The 26,434-nt window shown below is 41.5% G+C and overlaps 1 protein-coding gene across 1 annotated transcript in view; it reads right to left on the bottom strand.

Annotated features, from left to right (window-relative positions):
* Positions 1-26,434, bottom strand: part of SCARB2 (scavenger receptor class B member 2) — a 71,942-nt gene that overhangs the window by 22,131 nt on the left and 23,377 nt on the right. Inside the window, exons 3-6 of the mRNA XM_081813146.1 lie at positions 13,885-14,032; positions 12,132-12,320; positions 4,104-4,196; positions 569-593 (exon numbers count right to left, since the gene is read on the bottom strand). Of these exons, the coding sequence (XP_081669272.1) occupies positions 569-593; positions 4,104-4,196; positions 12,132-12,320; positions 13,885-14,032 (455 nt within the window). The remainder of the gene's footprint in view (positions 1-568; positions 594-4,103; positions 4,197-12,131; positions 12,321-13,884; positions 14,033-26,434) is intronic.

Below are 26,434 nucleotides of genomic sequence, written 5' to 3'. Positions count from 1 at the left end.
TTTTTTTTAAAGATTTTATTTATTTATTTGAGACAGAGAGAATGAGAGACAGAGAGCATGAGAGGGAGGAGGGTCAGAGGGAGAAGCAGACTCCCTGCCGAGCAGGGAGCCCGATGCGGGACTCGATCCCGGGACTCCAGGATCATGACCTGAGCCGAAGGCAGTCGCCCAACCAACTGAGCCACCCAGGCGCCCCTACAGTATCCATTCTTGATAAAAACCCTCAACAAAGTAGGGATAGAGGGAACATACCTCAACATCATAAAGACCTACAGCTAATAACATTCTCAATGGGGAGAAAACTGAGAGCTTTTCCTCTAAGGTCAGGAACAAGAACAAGGATGTCCACTCTAACCATTGTTATTTAATACAGTACTAGAAGTCCTAGCCTCAGCAATCAGACAACAAAAAGAAATAAGAGGCATCCAAAGCAGCAAGGAACAAGTCAAACTTTAACTATTCGCAGAGAACAAGATAGTCTATGTAGAAAACCCAAAAGACTCCACCAAAAAATCGCTAGAACTCATAAATGAATTCAGCAAAGTTGCAGGGTACACAATCAACGTACAGAAATCTGTTGCATTTTCATAAACCTATAATGAAGCAGCGAAAGAGAAATTAAGGGATTGATTCCATTTACAATTGTACCAAAAATCATAAGATACCCAGGAATAAACCTAACCAAAGAGGTAAAAGACCTGTACTCTAAAAACTATAGAACACTTATGAAAGAAACTGATGACACAAATAAATCAAAAAACATTCCATGCTCATGTATTGGAAGGACAAATATTGTTAAAATGTCTGTACTACCCAAAGCAATATACAAATTTAATGCACTCCCTATCAAAATACCACCAGCATTTTTCACAGAGCTAGAACAAATATTCCTAAAATGTGTGCGGAACCACAAAAGATCCCGAATAACAATCTTGAAAAAGAAAAGCAAAGCTGGCGGCATCACAATTCCGGACTTCAAGCTCTCTTACAAAGCTGTAGTCATCAAGACAGTATGGTACTGGCACAAAAACAGACACATAGATCAATGGAACAGAATAGAGACCCCAGAAAGGGACCCACAACTGTATGGTCAACTAATCTTCCACAAAGCAGGAAAGAACATCCAACGGAAAAAAGTCTCTTCAACAAATGGTGCCGGGAACCTGGACAGCAACATGCAGAAGAATGAAACTGGACTACTTTCTTACACTATAAACAAAAATAAATTCAAAATGGATGAAAACCCTAAATGTGAGACAGGAAATCATCAAAATCCTAGAGGAGAACACAGGCAGAAACCTCTTTGACCTCAGCCACAGCAACACATCTCCTGAGGCAAGGGAAACAAAAGCAAAAATGAACTGTTGGGACTTCATCAAGATGAAAAGCATCTGCACAGCGAAGGAAACAATCAACAAAACTAAAAGGCAGCCCACGGAACAGGAGAAGATATTTGCAAATGACATATCTGATACAGAGTCAGAATCCAAAATCTATAAAGAACTTATCAAACTAATAGCCAAAAGACAAATAATCCAATTAAGAAATGGACAGAAGACATGAACAGACATTTTTCCAAAGACATCCAGATGGCCAACAGACACATGAAGGATGCTCAACATCACTCATCATCGGGGAAATACAAATCAAAACCACGATGAGCTACCACCTCACACCCGTCAGAATGGCTAAAATTAACAACCCAAGATGTTGGCGAGGATGTGGAGAAAGGGGAACCCTCATGCACTGTTGGTGGGAATGCAAACTGGTGCAGCCACTCTGGAAAACAATTTGGAGATTCCTCTAAAAGTTAAAAATAGAACTACTCTGCCACCCAGAAATTGCACTACAAGGTATTTACCCAAAGGATACAAAAATACAGATTCAAAGGGGCACATGCTCCCCAACGTTTATAGCAGCATTACCAACAATAGCCAAATTAAGGAAAGAGTCCAAATGTCCATTGACTGATGAATGGATAAAGAGGTGACATACATATATACAATGGAATATTATTCAGCCATAAAAGGAATGAAATCTTGCCATTTGCAATGATGTGGATGGAGCTAGAGTATATTATGCTAAGCAAAATAAGTCAGAGAAAGACAGATACCATATGATTTCACTCATCTGTGGAATTTAAGAAAACAAAACAGATGAACATAGGTGAAAGGAAAAAAAAAGAGAGGGAGGCAAACCAGAAGAGACCCTTAACTATAGAGAACAAACAGTGTTGCTGGAGGGGATGTGGGGAGGGATGGGCTAAATGGGTGATGGGGATTAAGGAGTGCACTTGTGATGAGCACTGGGTGATGTACGGAAGTGTTGAATCACTATATTGTACACCTGAAACTCATATTACACTGTAGGTTCACTAACCAGAATTTCAATAAAACGCACAGAAAATTAAAAGAGAAAATTTAATAAAATATGTTGGTACATTTAATTAAGTATACTATAAAAATAATAAGCATTTGGGCGCCTGGGTGGCTCAGTCGTTAAGCGGCTGCCTTCGGCTCAGGTCATGATCCCAGGGTCCTGGGATCGAGCCCCGCATCAGGCTCCCTGCTCGGTAGGGAGTCTGCTTCTCCCTCTCCCCCTGCTTGTGCTCTCTCTCTGTCTCTCTCTATCAAATAAATAAATAAAATATTAAAAAAAAATAAGCATTTTACTATATTTGGCTTCCAAAGAATGTGAAACAAGTTGAAGGCAAGAATAACTTGGAAGATGGGCATAAAGTGTTACAAAATTGGTAAAGTTAGTGTCCTTGGGAGGAGAAGAGACAAAAGACAGCTTTCAATTTTGTCAGGAAACTATTGTTAAATATGAACCATAAAAATCTGAGGATAGGGATGCCTGGGTGGCTCAGTCCGTTAAGCATCTGCCTTCGGCTCAGGTCGTGATCCCAGGGTCCTGGGATCAAGCCCTGCGTCAGGCTCTTTGCTCAGCAGGGACCCTGCTTCTCCCTCTGCCTGCCGCTCCTCCTGCTTGTGCTCTCTGTCTCTCTGACAAATAAATAAATAAATCTTTGGAAAAAAAATCTGAGGGTAGAATAGACAAAGACCAGAAAAAGTCCAATATATTAAATACTATATCATTATATTTTAACTGTATCAATAATTATGTATTTAAAAGGATTACACTGTGCTATTGAAAGATTAGAAAGAAAATAACAGATTGAATCTAAAACAAAATCCAGCTTTATCCTGTGCACAAGTAAATCTCCCTGTGGCCACCCCCCCCAGGCCACCCACGTCCCCCCCTCCAGGACCAACCCTGTTACCAGCTTCTCATATATTCTTTCGGGGATCTTACCTATTTTGGGGTGTGTGTGCACAAATGTATGTTTATGTACATGGATATGTGTGCTTTTTAAAATTTAAATAAACTTTTTATTTAAAAATAGTTTGAGATTTACAGAAAAGTTGCAAAGGTAGTACAGAGGGTTTCCCCTATATTCCACACCAGTTTTTTTGCCCATATTTCTGGGAAACTTAGATGTAAATTTAATGTTCAAGAACAGAATTCCTCTTACCTCAGTCCCTGAAGAACTACCCTCCTTTTTTCTCCAAGGTTTCTAATTCCTCTGACTTAAAGAAAGTATCTTGGATTATATGTTGCTTTATTGCAAATTCCCTCAGCTCCTTTTTGGAAGTAGTTTGTTTTTAAGTTACAAATGTTAAAAAATATTTCTGAAATACCATGATAGTGAAGTCAAATGTATTTTATCTTTAAAGAAAAACACGTGAACAAGCCACAATCACTAAATTAGATTAAAAAGAGAAACTCTTCCCTCTCCCCCCAAAACAAGTGGTTTTAAAGTATTTGTGTTGTAGCTACACATCATTCAAAGTGAAACTCTTCACTGCTTATAACTCATACCTAGCCATTAATAGTCTACAAAGCTCTGATGTTTAATTTTATAAAGTATGTTACCCCAATCTTGATTTATACAATAGTAATTATAAAGATATTTTACATATTTATAGACTTTTCATGCAAAAATTTACAGTGATAATATTTTTTTTGAAATAATACGTAAGTGGACGTTCAATTTAAACAAAATTTTAAAAAATAATTATGCTGGTAAATTGTTACACTTACGTTTTTCCATTCCATTCCACAATCTTTGAAAAGTTAAGGTAACTGTCTTCTCCAGTTAGAAAAACATAGTCTCCATCACTCGTCCCATTTTTCTGAAAATAAGTGAATATGATCATTTTAAGAAACCGTGATTGTTAATTTTATGTGTCAACTTGGTAGACTATGGTGCCCAGCCATTTGGTCAAACACTAGTCTTGATGTTGCTGTATTTTGTAGATATGATTAACACTTACAATCAATTGACTTTAAGTCAATTACCACTGATATGATGTGGGTGGACTCATCCAATCAGTTGAAGGTTTTAAAAACAAAATCTGAGGTTTGCTGAACAAAAAGGAATTCTCAATTCTGCAATACAGAAATCCTGCCTGAGTTTCTAGCCCACCAGCCTGTCTTACGGATTTCAGGCTGGCCACGTGCTGCCTCCACCACTGCATAAGCCAATTCCTTAATACGTATAAATCGCTCAGATAGATACTACAGATAGAGATATAGATATAGATATGGATCTCCTACTGATTATGTTTTTCTGGAGAACCCTAACTGATACAGTAACTGAGAAACTTAAGCTTCGCGAAACTATCCTAGTTGGGCATAAGTGCTACGTAAGACTGAACCAGAACTAAGGAATACAGTGACTATTTGACTAAATACCCTATTAACCATATTATTACTTAAAAAGTAGGAGCCCAATTAAATAATGGACAAAGGATTTGACAACTCTCCAAAGAAAATATGCAAATGGCCAACAAGTACGGGAAAAGGTGCTCAACATCATCAGTCTTCAGAGAAATGCAAATTAAAGCCACAGTACTATTTCATACCCACCAGGATGGTGATAAAAGAAAAAAAAAGGAAAATGGGTGCCTGGGTGGTGCAGTCGGTTAATCGTCCAACTCTTGGTTTCGGCTCAGGTTGTCATCTCAGGGTCGTGAGATCGAGCCCTGAGTCAGGCTCCGCACTCAGTGGGGAGTCTGCTTGAGATTCTCTCCCTCTCCCTCTGCCCCTCCCATTCGTGCTCGCTCTCTAAAACAAATAAGTATTTTTAAAAGGGGGGGAAATAACAAGCATTGGTGAGGATCTGGAGAAACTGGAGCCTTCATACACTGTTGGTGAGAATGGAAAATGGTGCAGCTGCTGTGGAAAACTATGGCGGTTCCTCAAAAAGTCAAACAGAATTGCCATATGACCCCAAATTCCACTCCTCTCTTTACACCCAGGAGAATTCCCTTCCAAGGTATATAGCCAATGTCCGTATAAAAACCTGTACACAAATGTTCAGAGCAGCTTTATTCATAATAGCCAAAAAGTAGAAACAACCCACACATCTACCAACTGATGAACAGATAAACAAAGTATGGTCTCTCCATACAATAGACTATGTCAGCCCTAAAATGAATAAAGTGCTGATACATGCTACAACCTGGATGAACCTGGTAGACATTATGCTAAATAAAAGAAGTCAGACACAAAGGTCATGTATTGTATGATTCCATTTACAGAAATGTCCATCTTGCATATGAATGTTCAACTGCCAGAGATGGGTCCAACTCAGAGGTGGTACCTCTTGGCCCCCATTTGTAGAGTGGGCATGTATGCTGAGGGTTTTTTTTAAATAAAGATTTTATTTATTTATTTGACAGAGAGAGAGTGAGAGAGGGAACACAAGCAGGGGGAGTGGGAGAGAGAGAAGCAGGCTTCCTGCCAAGCAGAGAGCCCTATGCGGGGCTCAATCCCAGGACCCTGAGACCATGACCTGAGCCAAAGGCAGACGTTTAATGACTGAGCCACCCAGGCGCCCCTGTATGCTGAGTTCTTTAATATATTTTTTGCCTAAAGAAGCCAAGCTCCATTCCCAAACGCCCTTCCTCTCTGGCTCTGAGGAAGCTCCCACACAGAGTGCTGACTCTTCTCCTCTCTCAGCCTGGGCCAGCCTGGCCTCTCCTCCCCGGCACCAGAGGTCCCAGCACCCCAAAGGGGCTGGAGAGAGTTGGGCAGGTATGTGGGGCGATTACTTACGTTCTGTTTCAAACAAAAAGCATAATCTTACTTTTCTTTACAAAAGCAAAAAGAAAACCAAAAGACACAAACCTTTTAACCATTAAAAAATTTCTATAGATTCACAGGCAAATTCATAGAGACAGAAAGTAGGTTAGTGGAAGGGGAGAAATGGAAGTGACTACTGAGTATGTGGCTTTTTGGGGGAGGAGGATGAAAATGTTCTAAAATTACACAGTGGTGGTGGTTGCACAACCTTGTGAATATACTAAAAACCGCTGACTTGTACATTTTAAAATGGTGAATTTTATGGTAAGTGAATTATAGCTTAATACCAAAAATAAGAAAGCGTAAGTCCAAGGCCAGGACACTATTATACATTAGCTGCAACAGAAGAAAGTGGTATTAATATAGTCCCATTTTCAAGTAAGCTTTCTTCACCTGTACATTCTCCCCAAGTTTCACTTCTTCTTTTTTTTTTATTTTATTTTATTTACTCATTAGACAGAGAGAGAGAGCACAAGCAGGGAGAGCAGCAGAGGGAGAGGGAGAAGCAGACCCCCCAGTGAGCAGGGAGCCCGACGTGGGGCTTGATCCCAGGACCCTGGGATCATCACCTGAGCTGAAGGCAGATGCTTAACCGACTGAGCTGCCTAGGCGCCCCACCAAGTTACACTTCTTAAGGGCACATGCAGACAACCTCTATCCTTACAAATTCTTTATCTGAAGATAGAGCTTTTTGATTTCTGGGAAATAGCATGGGTACTAGTTCCTCTATAATAATAAAGTAATATGAGCTAACAATTATTGAGTATTTATAATATTCCTGGTACTGCTCTAAAATTGTAGTATGGATTATCTCATGAAATCCTCATCACTATCACATAAGACAGCGTGGTAGACAGAATAATGGCCCTCCAAATATGTCCACATTCTAATCCCCAGAACCTGTGAATCTGTTGTCTAATATAGCAAGAGGGACTTTGTGGATGTGATTAAGTTAAGGATCTTGAGATGGGGAAATTATCCTGGATTACCTGGGTGGATCCAATGCAATCACAGAGGTTCTTACAAAGAGAGGCAGGAGGGCCAGGTCAGAGTAGTGACGGTGATGACAAGCGAGGTCAGCTGGAGAGACTGAGAGTGAAGATGTTTCCCTGTTGGGAAATGAAGCCTGCTTCCAGAAGCTGTAGAAGTCAAGGAGGTGGATTTCCCCTTAGAGCCTCCAAAGGAACACAGCCCTGACCACACCCTGCTTTTAGGACTATTGACATCTGGAACTGTAAGGTAATAAATCCGTGTTGTTTTAAGCCCCTACGTTTATGGCCATTTGTTATAGCAGCAATGGGAAACAAATACAGACAAGCACTCTTTCACCCTCATTCTATAGATGACAAATCTGAAACAAAGTGAAGTTAAATAACTTGCTCAGATCACTCAACCAGCCAGTGGTGGAACTAGGACTGAAGCCCAGCTATGTAACCCCACGCTCCACGGGCTGATGTGCTGACCAGGCTGCAGTACTCATTCATCTACTAGTGAGCACTTACTGAATGCCTACCATGTGTCTAGCACTGGAAATCAGTGAACAAAACTACGGCCTTCATGGTGCGTCCATTCTAATACTATTATTATAATTGTTTTCATTCTTTTCAATGCTTATTATGTGACAGGCACTTTGTAGATAAGCTAAGAAGAAGACAATAACCAAAGACTGTTCTATTTCCATTGCTTTAAGCGATCTTTTGAGGTCTGTCACAGATACCTTCTTGCGTATTAACACAGATGCATTTTGGTGATGCACAGGACTTGTGTTCTGCTTTATTTTGAAAAAATAAATAAATAAAATAGGTTTTTCTTTTGATTATAGAAGTAATACATTTTTTCTGATTATAAAAGTAACAAAATCTCATTAGAAAATCCAGAATGATGTATAAAAAAGGTGCCCAGGGGCACCTGGGTGGCTCAGTCGGTTATGCGTCTGCCTTCAGCTCCGGTCATGAGGGATCGAGCCCCGCATCAGGCTCCCTGCTCGGTGGGAGTCTGCTTCTCCCTCTGCCGGCAACCTCCCACCCTCCACTCGCGCTCTCTCTCTTTATAATTAAATAAAATCTAAAATCTTTTTTTTATAAAGTGCCCATTATTCATCGTTCTCTTAACCATGGGAACTTTGGTCTGTTTCTTTTCAGTTTCTTTTCTATACAAGATTTGCTTATTGAACTAAGATAAATTATATATGTGTAATATATATACATATAATTTTTATACATATATGTAATTGTGCATATATATTTTTATACACACACACACAATTTTTTACTTAACATATTTCCCATGTTACCAAAAGTTCTTCATAGGTGTAATTTAATGACTCTACAACATTATGTAGAAATAATTAATTATTCTCTTATTATTGGATATTTAATTTTGCATTTTTTTTGCTACTACAAATAATGTTGTATGAATATCTTAATGCCTAAAAGCGTTGTCAGTACTTTTGTTTTCTACACAGACCCATAATAAAATCACTAGAGAAAAGGACACCAACATGTTTAAGCCTTTTGATACATATTATCAAGTTGCTCAAGGTTGCCCAGCAGGAAAGTGGAGGAAATAGCAGGGTAAATCAGTTTACATTCCCCAAGTTACTTTTGTTAAGCTCTGCTAATTAGATGAACCAAAAAAGAAAAAGGTTTCTTATCTCTTTTTGCATTTCTATATTCCTGGAGTTTGAACCCTTTTCTCATATCATTCAGCTCTTTGCCTTAAAAAACATTCATACCCTTTGTGAATTCTCACGTGTTCTGCCTACTTTGGTTCTTCGTTCCGTCACTTAACATTATTTCGCCAACTATGTCAATATATCAACTTGGTCCACATACATAATGGTCATGTCGTGTTCCCCACATGAAGCTTCACGTGACTTTAAGATATGAGAAAGAACTCTTTAGGAGCAGCAATGTGAACACTACACCAACTTAGAGAAAATTCAAATACTCTTCGTAAAAAATGCTGAACCACCGATTTTAAAAATGAATGGATGCTATTTCCTAAAGTCCTCCACTTAACTCAGACATGGGCTAAGCAAAGTAGAGAAGCATTTAAATGTTTCACAGTGATTCACAAAGGCTTCTCCCCAGCCGTTTTCTGCCCAAGAGTCAGACATTGCATGTGCATGCTTCCCTGTCTCTTGCTAGAACCTCCTTGAGGACAAGCAGGAATCAAGAGGTTTTATGTCAGGATGGCAGGGATGTGTGTGGGATACAAGGAACATATTACTGCAGGAGATGGAGAGGGGCCCTGAGCTAGGACCACCACAGTCCTGCCACTACTGTAACCTAAGCATGATCCCCACCCCCGCCCCCGAAGGACGGGCTGGACTGGCTGATCTCTCAAAGACGCTGGCACTCTAACACCAAGGAGAACAGAGGAGCCCTAAAATCCGTGGGTAAAAATATGCTGATTGGCCCTGCAAAATGCAAATGTGAGCATCTGATATTTAACCAGGTCCCTTCTTCTCAGAAGTTCTGTGCCAATATTCTACATTCACTCATCCTGTTCGTTCTCACACCCTGTCCCTCCCCATTAATTGTTTGGCTGTTTCATCACTAGAGTCTTTGAAGGAAAAGTGCTCAGTGGCATTCGCCAAGATTTCTCTCTTCATCATGTGTCGCGGAGCAGGCGGGGCAGGCATGCAAGCCTGGTGCATCCGAGGGGAATGCTCGCACAAGACCACCAGGATTCAGGAAAGATTTTCGGCCAGGCTTGGGCAGGGGCAGAGGAGTGGGTGCCGAGGGAGGTGTGCCCCCTGCACAGCCTGTCCCGGTCTTTGAATGAATGGCGGCTCAAGTGTGAACTTTTGTGCTATTGGCTAAAGAATCAGTATTTGACCAGAGCAGATGACAAACCGACCAGAAACACTCCTTTTAACCAACAACACCACAGGTAGTTTATTTGGGTCCCAAATGGAAAGATATACCAGTCATTCATACGAATTCAGGGTACTCTCTGGAGCCAGTCATGGGGAGAAAGAATGGCGGCTCCTGAAATGTGTACTGCGATTTATAGTTTGCAAAGCATTTTATGGACTTCTCACTTAGCCTTGCAAAACAGCTTTGGAAGCCTCAAGTCACACATGATGAAACCGAGGTTCAGAAATAGCCCCACAGTTATCAAGTGAAAAAGTCAGAACGTAAATCCAGGCTCTCTGTTTCCAGGTCTTATGCTCTATTCCTGGCTGTAGGAAATCCACTCAACATACTAATCTAACTAAGCAATGGCACAGGGCTTTTTACTAGTGGGGCCCTGTGGAGATACAGCGGTGTCTGCAAGGAGTGGTAAAGGGCAAGGACAGAGAAAGGAAGAAAGAAGTAAATAAATACATAAAACAACACATCCTTGCCTGGGGAAAGCAAAAATGCCAATTTCTTATCCAGTCCATAAATGTGGGTTACATTTTAAAAAGATATAAAAGGATCTTAGTTATAAGTCTGATGAAGTCAATGATGTAAAAACAAAAAAAGCAGACTATACAATGGAAGTTACCTGAAAAATACTGAGGTCTTAGGAACAGGATCTACTTGGCAGGTGGATGGAAGCCACTGGGACCCAAAGGGCCTTAAGGAAAACTTTGTTGGGCGACCTGGGTGGCTCAGTCAGCTAAGTGTCTGATTCTTGATTTTGGCTCAGGTCGTGATCTCGGAGTCGTGAGATCTGAGCCAAGTCGGGCTCTGTGCTGGGCGTGGAGCCTGCTTGAGATTCTCTCTCCCTCTCCCTCTGCCCCTCCCCCCTTTAATAAATATACATTATATAATATAACATAATATAATAAATATAATTTTTTTAAAAAAGCTTTGTTGTCTTTCTCTTAGAAGTTCTGAAATTTTTTCGAGAAGGGAGGTCTAGTCACAGTTTAACAAGAAATCAGTGCTTCCTCTGGTCTTGTGGAACCTGGGCTCCAATCAGATGGGATCTTCTCGGGAGCATCTATCAAGTCTACCCCCCCAGAATGAAGGATTCAGGGTCAGCCCAGCCCTATTCCTAGGAGCCCCCACTTCTTGCATATATCATGTTAAAAACTTTTTTACTATTTTGTTTGGATGGTGTCCAAGTTTTGTATACCCTCGAAGGCACAAATGTATACCATTTGCCACAGACACAGAGGAACATGCTAGGAGATGACAGGATAAGGGTGAGATTCTTGAGTAGTGACAACCAGAGAATAACTACAAACTTAAAGATGAAGAAATTCATCACAATCTCAGACTCCACCTTTCATCTAACACTTTCTTTTGAGTTTTTGTCATTACCCACATCTCACTATCCATTTTACACAGGTTTCTGTTTTTTATTTTTGTTGGTTTTTTTGGTGGGGGAAGACGGATTTTTAAAATTCCTTTTAACTTTAATGCATTTGAAACTCAGGCAGCAATAACATTTGCTTTGAATAATAATTACCTGAAGGCTGAAATTTATGTCAAGCCAAAGTGAATAATATCTGCAAGGAACCACACAAAATTCCACTTACAAGCATAAGAAATCACAGATGAGCGACACAGAGTTTCAAATCAACCAGTCTCTTTGGTGAATGACATGTCTGAAAACGTAACATGTAGCTACCACCCCTAATGGATTACGTGTTCCTATTTAGTTTCTTACTTGTCTCTGTCAGGCTGATGCATGGGCTCAGTGGAGACTTGGCCTTGATCACTGACTTTATGACACTTTGAAAGATCGCATCTGATTAATGGCACAGTCACACTCTGTGTATTTTTCATAGCTGCTCTCATTCAAAGTCAGTGCAAGTAGCATGTTGAAATTGTGGGAGAAGGATTTTTTTTTCCTAAAAACTAAAACACTTTCTTATTTTTCACAAACTCTACAAGACATCTAGAATTCCAGGCAATTTTGGTCTTCTGGAAGAAACCTGAAGTGAAGATGAAATCTGGCTTGGAGCGCCCCCTCCTCCGCACCTCCCCCTCGCCCCAGTCAGATGAATAAAGAGGTTCTGAAAAGAAAAGTCAACTTACCCCATAGTACAGGCCAAAATAGGGAGAGATCTCTGGCTTGAAAATGTTGATGAGGGACAAGAGCTCATCTTTGTAGCCCCAGAGCAGTTCGTCCACGGTGTGGGTCACAAAGAGCGTCTGCTGATAGGCCTTCAACAGGGCCTCGATGAGCTCCCGGAGGAAGCGGAACTGGGCCCATTCCATGGCAGTCTGAGAAGGACAGGCAAGTTCAGGTAGAATCCCCGCCCCACTCTCCTACTGCCCCTTTGGCAAAGAGGCTTAAAAGTAAATGTTAAGACTGAATAGCTGCAAAATCAGCCAGAAAGATCCTCCCTGGATGCGTGTGCAAGAACAAGACTCTTCAGTTGTTTTCCTTTCTCAGTATTATATATTGTAAGTTTGAGCTTAGCATTCCCATCTGCAGCTAGTTCTTGAGTTCTCTCCACACTGCCAATGGAACGAGAAAAACTCTTGTAAATACACTGGCATCTTTAGCCACAAGGTGACGCCACTGCCCCTGTGATCCAAGCCAGAGGCTGGCCCCTCACTTTAAACCCTGCAGGAGGGGGCACCTGGGTGGCTCAGTCGTTAGGCGTCTGCCTTCGGCTCAGGTCATGATCCCAGGGTCTTGGGATCGAGCCCCACACTGGGCTCCCTGCTCCGCGGGAAGCCTGCTTCTCCCTCTCCCACTCCCCCTGCTTTCCTTCTCTCGCTGTGTCTCTCTCTGTCAAATAAATAAATAAGAAACCTATCTAACAGTGTCATAGACTTTAAAAAAACAAAAACAAAAAACCTGCAGGCGTAGGCAGCAGGGCAAGGTCAAATCTAGGATCTAGTAATTTCTAAGTCCTGGGTCCACCATTGAGTGTCCAGCTCATGTGTCGTCGTAGAATGGGAGCCTCAGAGGGGGTTGCTGTAGGTGAATAGGAAAGTTTTCTGGGTCTCCTGCATCTTTCTTAGATGGGATTGTCATAACTGAGCCCAGTGAAATCCTGCTAGGCTGTAATCAGCACCCAGTCTCTGCTACTTATTAAGGGGGGTGAAAGTCAGTCTATATTTTGAGAATTAAAAAACCTAAGGTCGAAATCTAGACTAAGAAGTGGTATGCAAATTCTGTTGCTGGGACCTTCTGAACCAAAACAAGGGGCACATAAATCTTTAAAAAATTATTCGCTATCCACCCCCACCCCCTCAAAAAAATACTAGGGACATACTTATTTGCACAAGAGCTGATCCTGAACACACAGCAAGAAACTGAGGGGGGGGGAAAGGGAAGAATCCTAAAATTTGCATTATGTCAGCATTTGAAAAGATCTTATCTTTGAACCATTGAAAACATCTTTGAAAAGATTATGTCACCATTTGAAAAATCTCAGAAAAAAGTCTCAGATGAACTCTAAGGAAGGGAAGTGTAAACATATATTTCTATTTTTATATACGTATATATTTTTTTATTTTATTTTATTTTTTTTTAAAGATTTTATTTATTTATCTGACAGAGAGAGACAGCTAGATAGGGAACACAAGCAGGGGGAGTGGGAGAAGGAGAAGCAGGCTTCCCGTCGAGCAGGGAGCCCGATGTGGGACTCGATCCCAGGACCCTGGGATCATGACCTGAGCCGAAGGCAGATGCTTAACGACTGAGCCACCCAGGCACCCTATATACGTATATTTTTAACATAATAACTCCTAAATGTAAAAACGTAATAGTCTTAACTTAGCTTTTTCCTTTCTTCTAAAATCCACAATAATGATACTAAAAATGCCTACTTACCACCGCAGGAATATTTAATGTTCTAATTAAGTCAACTTTAGGGTCTCCAACAGATTGATTTCGTTCAAAAACATAGGCCTCTTTCCTAACAGCAGATACTGTCGTTCCATTATCTCCAAATTGAATATCTGCTTTGTTTCTGAGTTCCCTAAAAGAAAGAAAAGGATTCTGTTTGAAATTGGTACCACTTTAAAAAGCAATACTTGACCTTTCTTTTAGCATCAAAGTTATTTCCAATACAACATTCCACTATAAGCATTAACGAGAGAGCCTACAGATACCGACCTCCTAAACACCTGAGACTAAAGTAGAATGTGGGAAGGAAATAAGGCCTTGGATAGTCTTCTCAAAACACTGTCCTTTTCATTCTTTTCCCCTACAACAGAGGAAACGATGGCCCAGGGTTACCCTGACCAAGAAATGAAAGCCAATGAACTCTCTCTTGTGTTACAGTTTGCTCCTGAAAAATTTTCAAACTCTTCAGTTCACAGATTCAGTCTGAATTTCAACTTATTTTCCAAAGTCTTTTTATTTCTAGCGTGAATTCAGCTGAAAATTCATTTAACAAAATAAATGCCCAAGGCTTAGTAAATTAGAGGAGTTTGCTCCTGGTTTTCGTAATATAGCTCAGTTTGGTTCAGGTTCATGCCCCCCATGAAGTATTAAGTTCACAGAAAGTGCCTGGAGCCAGGGCCTCATTAGGGTTGGGGGGGGCACTTGCCTTGAGTGCAAAATATCAGAGGTGCCAGAACACTCTGGAATGAAGGCATATCATATTGCAATGCGTTTTTTAAGGTCAAAACTAATGCAAAAACATTCATGATGAACAAAATATCAAAATTCTAAATAAAAACAGGATCTGATAGTTGGTTCATCCAATGGTTTGCACTAGTGCTGGCCCTGCCTGGTCCATAGTCGATGTTCACTAAATTCCAGCGTCTACTGCTTCTCTCTCTCCCTCTGCTCCTTGCCTTGTCTTCTTCCTATTTTGTCTAGGGCTGAGCTGTCTGACCCCGGAGCCACATGTCTACTAAGCCCTTGAACTGTGACTAATCGGAACTGAGATGTGTTGTGACGGTAAAAGACACACCAGATTTCAAAAACAGCACAGAAAAAGGAGTGTAAAATATCTCCTTAAATTTTTATGTTGATTTCCTGCTTTTAAATTATACAACTTTAAATACAATAGGTAAAATAAAAAAATATTATTCATATTAATTGCACCTGTTTCTTTTTGCTTTGTTTCCAGATGTGGCTATTGGAAAAATCTTAAATTACGTATGTGGTTCACATTATATTTCTATTGGACAGAGCTAATCAATAAGAGTTTATAATTCTGACAAAGCTACAAGGGCTACCCCCCCTTCCCAGGATGTTCCTGACCACAGCCACACCCCTGAACACCTATGGAGGGGGCTGTCGGTACCATGTTTTTGGCACTAAACTGCATAGTGACATCATTTAGATTGTGAAGGGATTATCTTAACACCTCAGGTAGACTGCAGGCAAGCTAATGAAACCTCAATTTCTTGAACTTAAAAATAGACAAGCAAATAACAAACGTATATACAGAGATGCATCAAAATAGGTGTCTTTGCTCTTTATCTAAGCACCAAGCTATGCACAATAAATAAATATCTGAGCCTGCATGGCTCCTCAAAGGATTTAACCACACAATTTTATCTGACTTCATTTAGTCCTTATGGCAAGGCTATGGCCCAGATGGAGGTGAGAGTGTTTGCCCCACTGTGTTACAGATGGGGACACAGGGCACAGATGGGCGTTTGAGGAGTCAGACCTGGCCTCCCTTAAGAGGTGCTTAATAAATATCTGCAGGGGGACGCCTGGGTGGCTCAGTCGTTAAGCATCTGCCTTCGACTCAGGTCATGGTCCCAGGGTCCTGGGACGGAGCCCCACATCAGGCTCCCTGCTCAGCGGGAAGCCTGCTTCTCCCTCTCCCACTCCCCCTGCTTGTGTTCCCTCTCTCGCTGTCTCTTTCTATGAAATAAATAAAAATCTAAAAAAAAAAAACTCTATTAAAAAAATTAAAAAATAAATAAAAAATAAATTATCTGCAGGATGAAACCCATGAATGCCTCTAACAAATGCCAAATAGGAGAGAGAGAAAACTTACACACACTTCCAGTTACGAGGAATCAGTACAAAACTGGACAGAGGCTCTATGTAGCGTCAAATGCTCGTGCGGTCGGTCAGCAGACTCTGGCTGTCTGATGCCCATTCATTTCCTTTCTGCTCAGAGCCCTGTTCTCCTTCCTCTCCTGCACTGGGCAGTGGTGAGGGACCCAAGCTCGACCAGTTCATTCCCTTGGCTTCTGTTCCTGAGCACACAGCCTCAAGATGGAAAACCCAGTAGAAAGACGGCTTCCTCCAGCAGGGGTGCATATGGCATGCGAGGACCCGTGCACCCCTGTGACCTGGACCTATAAAGTTGCCCCGGATCCTGCCCCTGTCTTCCCAACTGCCCCAGCTGCCCCTTGGAGTCTGTAACCCACTTCATAGCCTTCAAATAATTCCCCTTTTTATTTAAATTAGCCAGAGATGGTCTGTCTTGCTTGCCACCGAAGACCCATATATAGAAACCACAACCCGGTCTTTTGATAGATGAGAAGATGGAGATTCACATAAAGTAGGAGCCCCAGACTCACCAGCAAGTGTCAGGACCAGGTTTGGAACCCTGGTCACCTGACTCCATATCCAAGGTTTTCCTTGACTCTACACATAAGTGAATGCAAAGTGATTTGTTAGAACTGGAGAAGAGGACCTCAGCCAAGGCTTCTGCCTACAGAGAGGGGCACCCCTCCGCCACTGGCTTGTCCCAGAGCCTCCTGCAGGGAAGGTGAGGGGGACAGCCTTCTCTAGGTGTAGCTCCTTGTACTTGTGGCCCAGGACCCCACAGTGGCCTGGGCTGAGCACTAAGGAACTAGAAATAGAAAAAGTGACCCCAGGGTGAACACACCAACTTGCACTCAGAGAAAGCCGGGCCAAGGAGCCAAGAGCTGGGACACCCGCCCCCCCACCCCGGTGCAGAAGCCCAGGGATGAACTCTGCCAAGTTTCCAGACTAATGATGAAAACTGATAACCTCGCTAAGGCTTTTAACATTTTTTTCACTGAACCTAGATGTCACGAACCTAGAGGCTGGAATAATTCCAAGCCTGGGGGCTGCTTCATTTATGTTTGTTTATATTTACTGACTCTGAAGATGGCTCTTTAAATTTTTCTTTATTGTTTACCCTGCAAGAACCTAACATTTTAAGGGGAAATTGAGCATGGAGTTTCCAATCACTTTAAGCCCTTGGTAACTTGACTTGGTTTCTCAATAAATTTCAAAAGTTAAAAGCCAAGGATTCCCAAACCACAGAAATACTTAATTCCCTTGGCAGGCATGAGGGGACTATGTCAGGTCACTCACAGCTAACCACATGACTTCCTGCAGCCACCAGCCACCCTAAGACATGACTGACATATGGCCTGTGTTCTAACTGAAGGAAGACAGTGCTACTGGCTGTCAGAAGGGGCCTCCCCTCCTCAGAGGCCAACGGGAGGGAGGGTGAGGGGCCTCCCTCTTGAAACAGCAACTGATGGAGGAAACCCAGAATGTTTCCCCTCCCAAGCCTCTTAGCAGCTGGAACTGCAGGGAGGCCACCGGGGAAGGAGAGGGATTTTAATAATAATACCAACAAGTCTGGTTACCCAAACCTCCCCCACAGCTTCTCAAGAGTAGTCAACCAGAAGCAGGGTGGTCTCCTGGGGAACAGCAGACTGAGAGCAAGAAGTGAGCCATTTCTGCTCTACACATCCAGCAACACTAAAGAAACTTCCAGAAAGAGACACAAGAGTTAAAAAAAAAAATGGCAAAGCAAATCTTATGCCTAGACAATTAATTAAGGAACTGTAGTTGAAGTGCCTGGTACTTAGTAGATGCTAATAAATCTTACTGATGTTCAAGGCTCCAGGACATCACAGGCTCAGATTATGGCTTACTGTTTTGTTTTTTAAAGATTTCATTTATTTCACAGAGAGAGAGAGAAAGCACAAGTGGGGGGAGCGGCAGAGGGAGAGAGAGAAGCAGAGCCTGATGTGGGGCTCGATCCCAGGACCCTGGGATCATGACCTGAGCTGAAGGCAGACGCTTAACTGACTGAGCCACCCAGGCGCCCCTGGCTTACTGTTTTTCAATCACAGTGATGGCCCTAGACATTAATAAAAGGTTGAGTTATACACCATGAACTACTTAATTAGGCAGGAAAATACAAGACTGATTTTAGAGCTTTTTCATTTAAAATTATTTTTGGTTAAAACAGAGTTAATACTTTTTAAAACAAAAAAGTTTTTAAACTCCTGAATGATTAAATAAAATCTTACCATCACAGAAGGCAACCAATAGCCTGAGATAAGGAAACCAAAAGAAATAACTTTAATTAGCTGGACAATTAACATCTCTGCAATATCTAATTCCTCAGAGATGCTGGATAAATTAGTTACATGTAGGACTGTCATATAATCCTCATCTTTCAGCCATTAGGTCTCCGCCCATCCACTGCTCTCTGCTGAGAACTACTGTCAGAAGTCACGAGCATGCTGGGTGGGGCACGGGTGCTGACTGCCAGGCTGTGCATTCGACCCTGGCTTCCTCAGTTACTAGCTCTGTGACTCAGAAGTTACCCCCTGATTCTGTGCCTCAGTTTCCTCATCTCTAAAATGGAGATAATAAGATGCCTTCCTTGTAGGGTTGTTGTGAGCATTAAATCCACATAGTCTTGTAATCCAGTTAGAATACTGCCTGGCACATACTAAGTGTTTAGTAAGCATTAGTTACTAATACCATGTGCAAGCGGGCTTTGTGCAAAGCTCTCAAGATGGAGAGATGTAAAGATCTGGTTCCTGTTTGCAGGAACTCCACAGTACAGCATGGGAGGACTGCCGTTCCAACACCATTTCACATGTGGAAAGTGCTCTGAAGCTGACTCAAGGCGCTAGTCAAATACCCAAAGGAGGGAGGGATGGCCACTGGAATGGGAGTCCTGAGGTCAACATTGTGCAGGAGCCGGTTATGGAAGGGGGAGGCTTCTCCCAGGTGGGAGAGGCGAGGGGTTTCCAAATAGAGGCAGAGAGAGCACAGCATGAACCGTAGGATGGGTTTCCTAAATGGAGTTGGGAGAAAACTGTGGTCCCATGGAGGAGGACGCACAGCAGAGGAGCTTCAGGAAGAGCAGCCTGCAGCTCTGGGCCAGCTGGGCTGAACATGAACTTCTCAGCCATGTCAGAGAAGTGAAGTCACAGAGTGGACGGGACTGCCAAGGAGGAAAGGGCAGAGCAAGGGAAGCAGCGCAAAGGCAGGGTGCTGTAGGGCTTCAGAACGACGGCCTCCGGATGTGCCACTTGGGCATGTTCATTATTTTGCACTGAAAAGAATCACGGCCCAAACCACCAAGGAAGAAACTTTGGCCTCACGCTAACTGCCTTAAAGAATTTAGATAGAGAACCTGCCCCAGGGAGACAGCCATCACCACAAATTCACTTTAGAATATGAACTAGGTATGGTAGACAGGGAGACATCTAGCAAGGCCTCTTTGACCAAAGTCCTTTATACCCTGTTGTATCTGAGTGGCCTTGTAAACATTCAACCAAAAATTTACTCTTCTTCATCTTCCCGCAAATTGTTTTCCTTCCTTTTGAAGTCCCAGACTCCTATCCTCTTCTCCTTAGTTCAGGATGACATATATACCTCCCTTTGCCTGACTGTCTTTGGAATCTCATGCTTACATGGGTTTCTTGTGAGTAATTAAATTTGATTTTCTCCTGTTAATCTTTGTCTCATGTCAATTTAATTCTTAGACCAGCTAGAAGAACCTTGAAGGGCAGAAGAATATTTTCCATTTCCAACAGTGCTGAGTAGCACCTGTATTTAACTTTCTGTTACCACTGCCCTGTCAACCAAGAGAAAGACTGAAAAACCTACAGCCCAAAGCAGAATACTGAGAAAAAGCTGGGGGTGGGGGGCAGTCAGCAGGGAGAACACCACCTGCATTTGTTGGGGGTGTGCAAGAAATAGTTTCCTTCCTAAAGATGGAAATGGTCCCCCATCCTTGAAGTGTTAACCTGACCCAACTGTCTCCTGCAGGTAGGTCAGCCAGGACTGTCATGTACATTTAAAACTCACAAGTACCTGGTCACCACCTTTTGTACAAGATAAGAAAGGGGGGCAGGAGGGATCATTTTCTATTTTTCTTACTTTCAAGCAGTTAAAAGATTTAAAAAAAAAAACTAATTTATCTAAAGCCACTTCCATTTCTATCCTGAGAAAAAAATGTGGTATCAGAGAAGAGTTTGAGGCAGGGTTAGAAAAAGAGATAAGTATTCTCTTATAATGAAACAATAACCATGGCATCTCTAAATTTTCTATCATCTCTTTGACATTTAAAAAAAATGTATACAGCTGGTCTTGGAGATGAGAAAAGGATCAAAGGGCTAATAGGACAGAATTCAAAAGTTTAAACAAAGTTCCTACCTTTCCTAAATTGTAAGGAGATAATTAGATCCCTGAGAAATTAAATGTAAAACAACAGAACTACAAGAAAATAGACTTGAATATCAAACCTTTGAAGGGAATAGGACTTTTAAAGCTCAGAAATGGGGAGAATGGTCATTCTGTGTGGTAATCAAAGAATGAAATGAGAGCTGACCAAGAAGAAGGGAATGGTTAAGCAAAGTGTTGTAATACATTCACTCTAGCTCCTGAAGATTATCAACATTAAAATGTATTTGTATAAAGACTGAACCCAAGATGTTGAGTTAACAAATGCTTGACGGTTCTACCCTAAGGAAACTCCGGTTAACTGGATAGATTCAGGAGTTTGTTTTGCAGAAGTTGACTGGTTACCAATAAGAGTAGCCGAGACTGTCTGGAACAAATGGGGAAGAATTCTTGTAGTTGGGCAGAAAAGACCAACAGTGAACGAAAGTAACCTGTGTGATGACACACCCTGAGATCTCCCTCTCCCCTGCATATCATGCTTCCACTGCCATTTAATGAACACAGAGCCCAGGAAGAGACATGATTCCTGAATGCACACATATGCTCAGAAAAGGAGGACACCTCCTTTCTCCCTATATCCAATCAGCATATTCCATTCAATGTATATACCCCATGACATTCTGACCCCTTATCCTTAAATACATGCAACCCAAACCCTTTGGGGAGGCAGATTTGAGGCCTCCCCTCCCCTTGTCTCTTCGTTTGGATGCCTCTCCAATAAACCTTTCCCTTGCTGCACATTCCTGGTCTGGGTGACCGGCTTTCCTGTGTGTTGGGCATATGAACTTGGGTTCAGTTACACGACAAAGACATAACATGGGGTAATACCTACAATGTAATATTAAGTGAACAGAACAGACATATTAATGTATATGTACATGCATATCATATGTAGATATATACAGTATGATAACCACGTAAAAGTCAAACTCACCCACAGAAAAATGGCTGAGAAGATACCCACTAAAATATTAGCATTGGTTATCTCTGAGACAGTGTAATCATGGACAGTAGCAGTTTGTCGTATTCTCCTTTACTCTATTTTCAAGTTTATCTTTACTGCTTATATATGTTATTTTTAAAATGTGAAACCCAATAAAACCCTCATTTAAAATAGTCAGGAGGCCAGAAGGGGGAGCTCTTACACCTTACCAACTCATCCTCAGTTGCAGACTGCAACCAAAACAATTTCTCCTTGCCGGGAACAAGCTCAGCCAATAAGAAACCATCACCACCCTGAATTCTCATTTTTCCAACAGCCCCTCCCAACTTCCTCCTTTCCTCTATAAAGTAACGTTCTTCTCTTTTGATCTCCAGACTTGCCTTCGATTTGCTATGGCTTGCAGGTCCTGAATTGTAATTCCTCTCCTATTCCCAAATAAACCCATTTTGCTGGAAAATAACTGGCTGTTTTACTTTTGAGGTCAACAATATCAGATACAGTTTATACTTTTAAAGGAAATGCTACATATGACATTGTATATATTGATTATTTCATAACCCAATACTACTTAATGGTCAATGAATAGTAAAAATACTCTTATGAGATATTTATCCCTGACATCTTTTTCTTTACTATCAAAACAGTAATATGAGCCTAAAAAAGAAATTTATCCAAACCGCAAAACTAAGAAACTCAAATGGGAGATATTTTAACAGGGTATTGTAAATTTTGCAAATATGTCTTAGAAATATGAGTTAGTTGAAAGAGCCCTTGGACAAATTGATTTTGCTTTTTAATTCTTGATATGTTAAATAGTAGGCAAAAAAGAAAAAGAAATCTGACAAAATGAAAAAAGATCTCCAGAAGCTTGCAGAAGCCAGTGCACATCATAAATTGGATACACATTTTAGGCAAATATGTCAGTAAGCGACAGGATCATGAAGCCAATTAGCTTTGCGCTAACAGGCCCGGTCCAGGGCTGCTCAACCCACAGCTTTATACAAATGTAAATAACGCACGACATTCCTTAAACCAGACTGACTGGTTTTTATCTAAGGGTGGAACTGCCATCACCTTTTTCCAAAAACATTAATACACTGAACTTACCAGTATGCTAAAGTTGGGGGAAACGTGCCACTGTAAATTGCATGTCCAATTAATCAGGGCATGTCCTTTCCCCCTTCTCAGAGATTTCCCACCAGCAAGACCAATCCACACTGACCAGTGGGAGGCCAGCATGCCTTCCCCTTCCTTTGCCCCAGGCCCCTGTGGACCCAATCAAGTCAGCTGACTCAGTTGGGAGGGAACCCATGGAACTATCTAGCACTGGGGCAGGAGTTATTGGAATGTTCTGTCTGTCTTGTCTAAACAATAGCATAATTAAATCATGAGTGGTAGAAATCAGATCCACTAGATGACTACAAAAGGCTCACTAGAAGGGCCACAAGTGTTGCTAAAAAGCCATGTTTTTCTGCAAATTCCAGCTCACAACGCACTCAACCCTGCCAGGAAGGCTCTGCAGTTTGCACTGTGCATGCGAGCGTCTGTTCCTAAACAAAGGCATTCATTTTCAAGACCCTATTCCTCTTTCTTGAACCTATCCTTGACTCCTGGGCTTCCCCGATTAAGTCCTATGGTTCCAGCTGAGCTACCTGTGTTCTGCAGATTTCCACAATTTCTCCTCTTGTGTCCCTATGGATTTAAACCACGGCTGAGGATATTTCATTCACTTGTTTCACAAATATTCACTGGCCACTGGATATTCCGGTATGAAAGACTTGGTTTCTGCCCCTCCTTGAGGTTTCAGTACATCGGGAAGAAAGATATGTAACCAATTGTTAAAATGCATTTAGTCAGTTTGTAACAGACACACATACCAGGGAGAGCTCATCCAAAGTCAGGGAAAGTTTCAGGAAGAGGCACCATTTGAGCTGAGAGAGGTAGTGGTGAGTTCGTTCTTTTATTTTTTTATTTTTTAAGATTTTATTTATTTATTTGACAGAGAGAGAGAGATCACAAGCAGGGGGAGCGGCAGGCAGATGGAGAGGGAGAAGCAGGCTCCCCACTGAGCAGGGAGCCCTATGTGGGACTCGAACCCAGGACCCTGGGATCATGACCTGAACTGAAGGCAGACACTCAACCCATGGAGCCACCCAGGCGTCCCGGTGAGTTCATTCTTGACTGAGGGAACAGCTTGAAATGGCAGAGCACTGTCGGGAACCAACAAACAACTGGAATACAGTTAGAACTGCGCTGTCCAACATGGTAGCCACCAGCCCCACATGGCTGTATTACACACTCGAACCTTGGCTAGTCCAAAATTAGATGTGTTATGGATTTGAAAGACTTAGTATTAAAAAAAAAAATTAAAAAGGATGTAAAGCATTTCATTAATAATTCTGGATATGGATTACATGTTGAAAGGACACTGGGATAGTACTGGGGTAAATAAAATACTAAAATTAATTTCACCTTTTTAAAATGTGACTCCTAGAACATTTTCAACTAACATATGTGGCTTAGAGTAAATTTCTATTGGATAGCTCTGATCAGAGTATAAAAGCCGAGGTTGAGAGTGCCAAAAAATTAAATTTAAATTAAAATAAAACAAAGAAGCTAGACATAGAAAAGGAGCCAGATTGCTCAGGCCTAGAACATCACACAGGAAGAGTCTCTAGGGCCCTGAGCAGGGAATGGAAGGAAATGGCAAATTTCCCTTTGGGAAATCATCTTTGGCAGTGGAATGGAAGAGAAACCAGGGCAGGGAGAAAAACCAGAGGAAGGAAATATGAAGCAATCAGTGAGTGACCGAACTGCCTTCCAAACGCCTGGATCTGCTCTCAGGATCCTTCATCTATGCCATTGGCCATTGGCCCCCATGGCAGTCTGGTCAAGTCTATGGACCCTTTCTCAGATAAATGTTTTTACATACAGAGACTAAAATACTCAGGATTACAAAGGAAGCCAATTACCGAAATGCAGGTATCATTTAAAAAATCTGTGATATGGTAATATACACGCTTCTTTACTGACAGTTTAAATAAGATGTAGCTGCAAGTCTAACAGTTACTGTAATTTTGAAACATTTCTGAAACATTTCTGGAAATGAACGGTATCTTGAGCAACATCTATCATGAGACACAACAATATCTGTGTTTCCATTGGTGATGAAGCCACGGATATTGCTTACATCACTGTGGTTTGTTGCCTACATTTATACTCAAAGGACATTCTAAGTTTTAGTGAGTGGTTACTGAAGATAAATTATAATTTTTTTCCCCACCTAAGTCACAGACCACTTTGAATTCTATCCATGGGCCTTAGGGATCCGTGGACCCAGGGTTAAGAACCCCTAGCAAGATGTTCTGGGGCTTTTGTCAGGAGTAAGTCTTGGTCCCTCTAAAACGGGAACATGGAGGGAGTTTGGTTAACAGTCAGACACTGCTTTACTCCTAGGATTTATTTATCCCCGTGACCACACCTACAATAGCACATTAAGCCGGCGGACACAATGGCCTGGAAGACATTTTAATGGAATATTGTTTTTTTTCTGGGTTATGATTACAACGCATCTCTTTTTCTCAAATGAGGATAATGACCATAGGAACAGGTCCAGGAGACTCCGAGGGCAAATTGTTTTCCTTAGTTCTCAGGTGAGTTCATTCTTATGTGGAGGCAGTCTCCCCCCCAAAAAAAATTTTAGTGAAAAAACAAAAACAACAAAAAAACAAATACTGTATGGTTCTGTTCACACAAGGTATCTAAGACAGTCCAATTCATAGAAACAAAGTAGAATGGTGGTTACTAGGAGGTAGGGGGCAAGGGGAGGGGAGTTATTTAATGGTTACAGAGTGTCCGTTTTGTAAGATGAAAGAGTTCTAGAGATTTGTTGCACAACAATGTAAAAACACACTTAACAGTACTGAACTGTACACTTAAAAACGGTTATGCATTTTATATTGCTTTCTTTTAATCTCAATAGAAAATGGTTAAAATTGCAAAATGAAAAAGCAGATAAACAGGACATTCAGATCCTAATTTTAGGTCAACTTCTAAATACCCCTGAGCAGTTCAGCCACAAACACAGATCTGCTCTACCCTGCACATAGTTGCTGCAGGCATTGAACACATACAAAACTTTGCTTTTAAAAATAAAGACCCAAGTATTTATTTAAAATTCCTTTATATGACAACAAAGTTCATCTTTACAAATCTGGATATTGGTTTATATAGACTAAAACAATCCGCTAAGATGAATAATAATATCAAACACTTAATTAGCACTAAGTATGTGCTAGGCATTCATCTAAGCACTTTTTAAATACTGACTCATTGGCTCATTTAATCCCAATCACAATCCTGGGTTGGGTGTCCTATTTTTATCTCCAGGTAAGGAAACAGAGACACAGAAAACTGTAAGTGGTTGAGGTGAGATTCAAAACAGGTAATTCAACTCCAGAGCTAGACTGTGAACACCTGAGGCAGGGATCAAGATTTTTTTTTTAAAGATTTAATTTATATATTTATTTAAGAGAGAGAGAGAACGTGTGCACGCACACATATATGGCAGGAAGAGGCAGAGGGGGAGGGAAAGACTCTCAAGCCAACTCCCCACTGAGCGCAGAGCTTGACCAGGGGCTCAATCTCAGGACCCTGAGCTCATGACCTGAGCTGAAACCAAGAGTCGGTCACTTAACCGACTGAGCTTCCCAGGTGCCCCATGGGACCAAGATTTTTATCTCTGAATTCTTGCAAGGGAATAGCGCTGATTTATAATATGAATTAGTCAGCAACCATTTATTGAGCAATAGATTATGACAGAATTGTGAGGCATTTTTACCATTTAGCAGTTCTATACAAAAAAAGATCTTGCTGTCTGCTTCTTCTACTGTTGTTTTTTAGTTTCTTTTTTTTAGTAATCTCTACACCCAACCTGGGGCTTGAACTCATAACCCTAAGATCAAGAGCTGCACACTCCTCCGACTGAGCGAGCCAGGTGCCCTCCTCTAGTTTTTCTTAAACTAGGTAAGGAGAAATTTTGTTGGAAAG

The sequence above is a fragment of the Leptonychotes weddellii genome, chromosome 2 (assembly GCF_054177405.1).
Source record: "Leptonychotes weddellii isolate Sample4059 chromosome 2, ASM5417740v2, whole genome shotgun sequence".
NCBI lineage: Eukaryota > Metazoa > Chordata > Mammalia > Carnivora > Phocidae > Leptonychotes > Leptonychotes weddellii.
The sequence above is the reverse complement of the archived record's forward strand: the minus strand, read 5'-3'. Positions and strand labels throughout refer to the sequence as shown.